The 8683-nt window shown below is 35.6% G+C and overlaps 1 protein-coding gene across 1 annotated transcript; it reads left to right on the top strand.

The window, feature by feature from the left end:
• The first annotated feature begins 46 nt into the window (after positions 1-46).
• On the top strand, positions 47-8082 carry PIG-T (phosphatidylinositol glycan anchor biosynthesis class T). Its single transcript, XM_071592066.1, has 10 exons — positions 47-237; positions 353-530; positions 809-1055; positions 1154-1240; positions 1381-1563; positions 3257-3467; positions 5204-5356; positions 5468-5714; positions 6596-6757; positions 7464-8082. The coding sequence occupies exons 1-10, from the start codon at positions 54-56 to the stop codon at positions 7549-7551; spliced, it is 1740 nt and encodes a 579-aa protein (XP_071448167.1). The 5' UTR covers positions 47-53; the 3' UTR covers positions 7552-8082.
• The last annotated feature ends 601 nt before the right edge of the window (positions 8083-8683 follow it).

Genomic DNA, 8683 nt, shown 5'->3' with positions numbered 1-8683 from the left:
TATTTTTTCGGTTTACAACGAAAATTGACTGGCTGAAACCGTCAAATGTTAACATGAAGCTATACGGTGTTTTGTGTATTTGGTGTATTTTCGTAAATTACATAAAAGTGGCCTCATCTCTGTTTAATAAAGACCGGTTTCACGAAGAGTTGCTTATTAAGCCTTTGCATGGAGGTCATATATATAGTTACTTTCAATTCACCACAACTTGGGATGTAGAATTCAAATCAGAATCATGTAAGTTGGAATTCTCGAAATATTTGGATTTTACCTCTTTCTTACCATAGTATTCCTTTAAGACAGGTTTAAACACTTCTCATTGATTTATGAAAACTTGAAATTATCATTTCAGTTAGGCATTGCCATTTATTTCCAAGAGCTTTGGGCGAAGTCGTCGCAAAACACAATGTACGTGAATTGCATATTAGTTTGACTCAAGGAACTTGGAGGCATGAAAAGTGGGGTTATCAAGCAATCGATGCACCTCCTGGAGCTGAACTCTGGGTATGGTTCAAAGAAGGAACAGAAGAGTAAGTTCGTTTTGCTAGTTTTTTGGGTTCACACGCCCATCGCTTCGGAGATTTCGTAGAACTAACTTATGGTGTAATTAAAGGTTGATTTTCCTGATTTCTGTTTGGTTTGACCCTCCTTCTTAAGGCCGAATAATAGAATCCAATTACCTCATCACATCAGCCCTTCTGCTCTAATATGTTTTTAAATATTTAATTAGTGGAATGTTGCAATTTTTTAGTACGCACTGTAAGTTGCATTCCAGAAGCAATTTAAATCATCCATTCTTTGTTCGCAGTGTCGATGGCCAGTGGAAACACCTGACTGGAGCATTATCCGGCCTTTTGTGTGCATCCCTAAATTTTATTGGTGGTCATAATAGCCTTAGCCCTGAGCTTAGCTTTTCCCCTACCGGTGTACTCGAAGAAGGCTATGTAAATGGGAAACCTAATTCTTCGTACGTTAGGTATGCCACCCTGCCTCGAGAGGTAGTGTGCACAGAAAATCTTACTCCGTGGAAAAAACTCTTACCTTGTGATACTAAGGTACTGAATAAATGAAATTTCTTCTTGTCACCATGTACTTCATTATGTGTCTGTAAGCTATAATACATGTTCTAATGTGTGTTTAATTCAATTTCTAGAGAGGCCTCTCCACACTATTAAATGCTGGTCACATATACAACACCAACTACCTTTCCTTAGGCATACATCTGAGACCAATTTGTCGGGTATGAATAGAAATAGGGAACTAGTTATTAATTTTTTATGCACGAGATTTTTGTGCGAGTCTTTATAGCTGCACAATTGAAGTGCTTTCTATTACATAAAATGTGTCATACTTTACTGAGATACATATTTGTACTTCTAGGATGAATCGTGCTTGATAAGTTCAGTTGAGCTAATTCAAACAGTGTCTTTAGTATATGATACAGCAATAGTGGGCACAGGTTCAAGAGACTGGTCGATTCGCAGCCTCTTCGGAACTGGACTTGCTGGACCCTGCCCACTTGCATCTTCTAGCATGATATACATAGATATTTCTCAAAATACGGTAAGTCACTGCCAGCTCCTAGTACCCCAAAATGTTTCAGCAATCGTGATGCTCACATCTGATCTGAGTCAACCATTCCCATGTCAAATCAAATCATGAGTTACGCCATCTCTCTCCATGGTGAAACAACATCTATGCCCTCCGCCAGCACCCACATGCAATATCCCCTTCTCCTCCCTCCTCTTCCCCACTCCAAAACTCAATTATTTTCTCAGCATTCATTCACTATGAAACAAATTTTGCCTTGGAGAAACTACTGTATTTCCACTTCATTACTATTTCGTGACTTTGTTGGGATATTATCTTTTTTACAAGTTCTGGTTAACATGTGCTTGAATCTGGAATTGGTGTAATATTGATATGGTTTTTATTTTGTCTATGAAAATAAAAACCATATTCCTACTATACCAAAGTTGAAATCATTCATATAGCTCATCATTTTACTGAATAGTTAAAATTTATAAGTATACTCTATTATGATTAATACTAAAATTAGGTACAGCATACTTAGGTATTCTAGCAATTTGTGGATTTTACATTTAAAGATTACGTTAGTGCTCTTCACTAATTAAGAATGGAATATAGTATTCCTGCGGGTAGAATCCTTGGCTATTGACTGGAGGGCCCATGTTAGATTCTGGGTGATGCCTCTGGAATCCCTCAGCTCATCCACCTGAGTGATTTTTTGGATGCCAGATATTCATCAGGAACCAAAGGGAAAGGGACTCATCCCCCAATCCTGATGCGTTAATTTCACATGCAATCAGGCTTAGCACTAGGTGAGCTCTGAGACCTATCAAACCAAACTTCAGGCTAGTAACCGTGTATCTGTAACTAACTTAAATAATTAAGAATCCTTTAAGCTGTATTTTAAACCTTGAAGTGGATGATATTTAAAGATAGGTTATTGAATATGACAGATGATGTGACCCTCATTTATGACAGTGAGGGGTGATAATTTATTATGCGAATGTTGAGATTACTTCTTGTAAAAGGTTATGATCTCTTTGTAAAACAATGAATGTAATTACAGTTATTAAAATATCTCAAAATCAAGATGATCAGGAGGAGAAAGCTGAGTCACGAAGTTTACTTTTTAGCTCTTAGAGAAATCTGAAAGCTTCTTGGAGCACATTGAAAAAGTCACAATCTGGCCTTCAATCATAAAATTATTAGCTAACCTCTTTGTTTATTTTGTGACACCATGCCATCTGCCATGGTTTTAGGGGTTAGGTGATAGAAGAGACTTCATAGTCTCAATATTGCCCCAAAATAAAGAAGATTGTCAATCTACAGGTATAATCTCCCTGTATCTATAGTTTGTTCCATGTGCATATTGCCTCAGGGGACTCCTGCTTTAGTTCACTCAAATTCTTTTTTCCTTGGCAGTCATAATATGTAATTCTACTTTTAAAAATGAACGATTTGGTAAGTGTCCAGTTCTTTCCTACTGTCATATAAATGCCCATAAAGCCTTCATTTGAATTAGCTCTACAATCAATACTAAGACCTATAACAATACTAAATTAATTAACAGAATTTTAGAAGCAATGTTTCACATGTGCTTCTTTTCTTTGAATTCATCATTTTTCCTTAATGAAAAATGTGTTTATGAAGATCCGCTGTCTGTTAAAAATTGGTTGATAATGATTGTGTATGAATGTTCAACATTGAAATATCTTTCTTCCCGTAGAGTGCATTTACATTTCGGCTGAATCCTCCACCTCAAGAAGTTCTTACAAGCTTGCGTGGAGGGCAGCATGGAGTGTATGCTGCGTACAATGTTGCAAAATTGTCCTTGCCTCACATGTTCAATATTGCTGCACAGCATTTACCCAGCTCAGGATCACCATTTGGAATCAATATACCCCCTCCCATATTTCACGCTAGCAGGTACATTGTAGGTAAGCATTTATTACTTTTTTACTTTTTGTATGTATTAGAACAAATTTAATGGAAGGTTCAGTTTGAATTTATGGTATCCTTCTGCAAAATATATTGTAGTGTCAGTCAAAATAATAATTTATATGGTCCAAAAATGAAAATAGCATTGGACAAATCAGTCTATATAGGTACAAAGTTTTCCTTTTCTTATCATTAATGAATCAATTTTATGTAGTTTATGGAGGAAAGGGTGGTTGGTTTTAGATTTAAAGAAGGAGGTAATATGAATATTTTTTTTTCATGGGGAAAAGAATTGATATTTTCAAGTCCCATTGCAATGGGACCAAGCAGTAAGGTTCTTGTATATGTAATGGCTATGGTAGACTTAATTAAAAGGGTTGTGAGCATCATTATTTTTCTCAGAATTGGTACCAACAGTATGGGTACATATAACAAGACACAATATAAATGCAGGGAAAGGGTAAGATGACCATTTTAAAAAAATGGTATGAGAAGGTGTCATGAATGTTCATTTGCAGTCAATCTGATTGCCCTTATTTGTTAATTTAATATGACAAATGCATCAGGAAAGGTTGCCTAGGGCAGAATATGTATATGCAAGTCAAACTTGCAATGGTGCATAGTACAGCATGAGCAGAAAATCCAGTTGATTTTATGAAAAAAGTAAATGCCTCTCAACTTCAAAGTCATGGTATTGGCGTAAGACTGCCAGGTAAGTAAATGTTGGCCACCTCAGACAAAGTTCTTGTGGAATTCAGAAAAAGTCCCGGTGCACATAACTCAAACAAAATGAAAGGGTAGGTTGCCAAATAATCCTTAATCTTGAAGGTAAAATTCTTTAGCTCTTGCCATGAGTGAAGTATATGTAAACCATCAGCTGTGAACTAAGAAAATTTGGGAGAGCTCACATACATAAGTATCAAGAGAAGGTGTAGCCTACCTAATGCTCTATAGTTTGAGAATGGCCGCACTGCTGGGAGCCATAAAATCAATCTTGCAGAAAATAACCCTGGCTTAGGCAACACTGTGCTTGTTTCCAAAAGTGCCTCAGATGAGGGAGAAGCATAAAGGTTCCACTTTATAGTTCCATTATTCAGTTTGTCTGCTATTGCTATTATTTGCCCAAATGAAAAACTCTCAGAATTGGAAAAGCCTGTCTTTTGGTTTTCTCCCACCATACCTCAGGAATACCTAAATGATACTAGACAGGCAATTTTCTGCTTATGATTCAGTTTATTTTTAGCTCCCAATTGTGATAAATTCCTTAACTCTCTAATGGAAATTTGCTTTCACTCGTGCGTTGGAAGCCTAACCAATGACCTTTGTGGGTATGCAGACTTTTGAAGGGGTTAAGATAAAAACTTTCATCTTGACCATTAGCCCTAAGTGTAAGTTCTGGTTCAGGCCTAATGAACTTAGCAAGAATAGCCGTAGGCAACTTCAGGGAGTCAAGCTGTGGGAAGTTTCATAGCTCAGAAAAAGTGCAGACACTAACTGGATGAGTCTTGAAAAAATCAGTAAAAATATGCAGACTGGTTAGTTTTCAGGTTTCACCACACTTTTAAATAAGAGAATATGCAGCCATAGCAAAACTTTAATATATCACTAAAAGCTGTTCAATTTTTTCATGGTTGACTTAAATCCAGGCTTTGCATCTGTTCAGTCAAATAGGATAGTTTGTTTTATGTTTTCCTCTTTATAATCCATGATACACATTGTAATTGTTTCATTACAGGATATGGACAAGAGCGTGGAGGTATTGTGACAAGAGTTCATAACAACTATAGGCAACCCCTGGATGTAATCTACTTTGAGAACATCCCTTGGTTTCTTCCAGTTTACATGCATACACTTCAGATAATGTCAAATGGAAAAAAGATTGAGCCAGGTAAAAATTCTATCAATTTGTTTTGTCAAACAAAATTACCTAAACTATAACAAAGATTTTCAAAGTTAAGCTTTAATAAAATATTAATGTTATTTATTTGATGTATTTCAGTTGTTAAACACTATAAACCGGGAATGGAAAGGACAAGACCATATCACCTTGAAGTTGGCTTAAGGCTGCCTCCAAGATCAGTGACTGAAATATCACTAAGGTTTGACTACATCTTCCTCAAATGGCAAGAGTACCCACCTGATGCTAACCATGGCTTCTATGTTGGATCAGCAGTGTTTACTACCAGTCTCCCAATAGCACGGAATTATACTTCTCCACCGCAGGAAGGCAGCCTCTTCTCCTCAGGGTTGGTTGCCTAAAATGTATATATAATCACTAGTACATAACTGCCCACCAGTCTTTCTATGGCTCTCAATTAGTATATAAAGTACATCATATGTTATTTTAATTTTTCATATTGAAATAATTTTCCTAAAGACATTTTTAATAGTATACCTATATATACCCAAGGTTGGGCTGCTATGGAGAGGAACCCAATGGTATAGAGACTGAGTGAGAAAACATTGAACAGGATCCCCTACAAGTTTTTGAAAGTGGCATTTAATATTTGACTAAATATCATTCAAAAGGGGAATGTTCATGCTTTTTTCCTATAGAATTGCACAGAAATTAAGTATATGATCATTTTTAATTAAACCATTCAGCATGTAATAAAATCCTTTTTGCTATAAGTATTCAAATTTGCTTTGGAATCAATAATCAGTTGAAAAGTAAAAAACTGTTAAAAGATTTTTTTTAAAACAGTTCACTAATCATGTATAGAACAGGTGGGTGTCTGAAATTAAAGGAATGAAAATCACTGGCTAAATATATGCTCAAATGTTTATCAAAATCAAAGACTGTATTAAAAGTCTTCCATGTTGATGAACCAACTGAATATGAAAAGTATATATGAACAGTAAACACCACATTATGCATTTCCATTTACCATTAATTGTAATCCAAACCAAAGGTATTGGCAAACGCACTTAGAAAAGTATTTATGTTTTCATACTTATTAGAGTTAAGTGTCTTTATATGAGTATTAGTGTCAGTCTTTCTCTATAAATTTTCAAAATTGAACTGGGAATGGGAAGCCTATCCCATTTCCATAAGAATGTTTTTTATCATTTTCCTTGTGGGTTTATTCTTCATGGTGATTGTAACCTAGTTATTTTTTCCCCTTAGTTTTAATGCTTCAAGAAATGGGTATCCAGTGCAGCTCCGTACAGAAGTTCTCCTCGTTTCACTGCCAACTCCTGATTTTAGTATGCCTTACAATGTTATATGCCTGGCATGTACAGTTGTGGCTCTTGCCTTTGGGCCACTTCATAACATCACGACAAAGAGGTGAGATTGAATCCAATTTATTGTCTTGCCAACTGTTATCAGGAAAAGCTGTAGATTTTCAACTGATGATCCTGCCTCTCCAACAAAACCATTCAAACATAATATATTGAGGGAATTCCCAAAAATTACTATTTAAGATTTGGATGCTTTTAGTTTTTTGTGTTTGGTGACATTTTTCTTCCTCTGATTGCTATCCCCTTTCTCTCCGTAAAATAGATTTTAATGTTCCCCAACACACAACCCACCACAATGCTGTATATCACTTTAAATATTTACGAGGAAGATCAGAACTCAAACTTTGCATGATTGACATTTGGATGGTTCAATAAGTAATACACAAAATGGGTTATCACACAATTAGAACTCTGAATTGAAGGTCTGATTAAAGTAAACTTCAGATGAAGGTATCACTAATTATGGAAGTTTTCAGTACAAAATAATTCATTTCAGAAATTTGAGATTTAAGGTTAGACTTTCAATAAGCATGCTCTCAAAACAATCCTGATTAATTTCTTTGTATGTTTTTGTATTAGTTTATTAGTCCACGAATGGATGCACATTAAAACACAATTAATACTGACTTTGGCAGGGATTGTCAGAATTTTTCAAATGCAATGAAAGCAAAACTATAGAATAGCCAAATATGATTCTGAGATTACTGAGCCATATTAATTTAAAGATAATTTACTGATTATTATCCTTTCAGACTGATGCTGACTAATATACAGAAAAAGGGAGTGCTTGATTGGCTGAAGAGCAAATTGTGGTGGAGGGCCAAGGAAAAGTCAGAGTAACTACAAAAATGTCATCTTGGTGTTGTTTGTTTCATGTTGAAAAGGTTGTGATTTTTCTGTGCTTAACGGGAATGTAAGTGATTTTAAAAGCTGTTGTGTGCCATATTAGGTAGACACTTCAAATAAGCTCCTGTGAAGCATTATTCATGAGGAAATATTGGGTTTTTCAAAGAAATGCAATCAAAATTGTAACTTACATTTAGTTTAAATTCTTCGTAAAACCCTCTTTAAATTTAATTGCAAGGACATGTGAAAGGAGTCTTCATTGCTGTTGCATTTCATGGCTTGCTGGATTTAGTGTTCAAGTGAATGGATTGAATAATGTATGCACATCCCTTTATAACTTATTTTTCCTTCATGCATTTTCTTCGGTTTGTTTTCCTCACTGTCTCGTCCTTCATTTTTCTTTTTTGTTCATTGGCATTTACTTGGCATTCCTGAATTTTTTCTCTGTGAGAAATATACCAAAGATGGATTTAAAATACAGCAGAAAAGCATGAAAACATTAAGTGACTGTACTCTGTAATTATATAAAAGTTCATATAATAAAACTGTGTATCCATTTATTTCCAACGTGAAACAAAATCAATTTTGAAAAGTCAAAATCATTAAAGAAGAAAACAAGTTTATACAGTTTATACTAGTAAATTTTGAACTCAGAACAGAAAGTTGAAACAATATAACTTGACGAATCGGTGACAGACTGTGGGCTTGGGCATCGTTTGGTGCAAAATCAAAGAGGCCATCCCAGGGAACATTATTGTGATTTTTTTCATCATCACTCTTTCACAGAGAAGAGTCATAACTTTTCAAATTTCCATTTGGGAATCATCACCTATCAAGGCCTATGCCAATTTATAAGATAAATGCCCATGAAGTCATGAGAATCACGACCCTCCCTGTTGCTTCAGCCATCATGGCATCATCCAGACATTAAAGGTGAATTCATATGAGCAATGGAGTGGTTGCTTTCCTCGTAAGATTTCCCTCGAATGTTATGAAGGACATAATTGAATGGTAGCCTCCATCTGAAATACAGTAAACGTGGCAACATTTGAACTCAATCTGTCAGTCAGCACAGTGCACCCCACCACCTAGCAGTGCAGTCACCTGATTGGTTCTGGGCACGCAT

The sequence above is a fragment of the Hetaerina americana genome, unplaced genomic scaffold (genome assembly GCF_022747635.1).
Source record: "Hetaerina americana unplaced genomic scaffold, ioHetAmer1.1.p SCAF_5, whole genome shotgun sequence".
Lineage (NCBI taxonomy): Eukaryota > Metazoa > Arthropoda > Insecta > Odonata > Calopterygidae > Hetaerina > Hetaerina americana.
The sequence above is the reverse complement of the archived record's forward strand: the minus strand, read 5'-3'. Positions and strand labels throughout refer to the sequence as shown.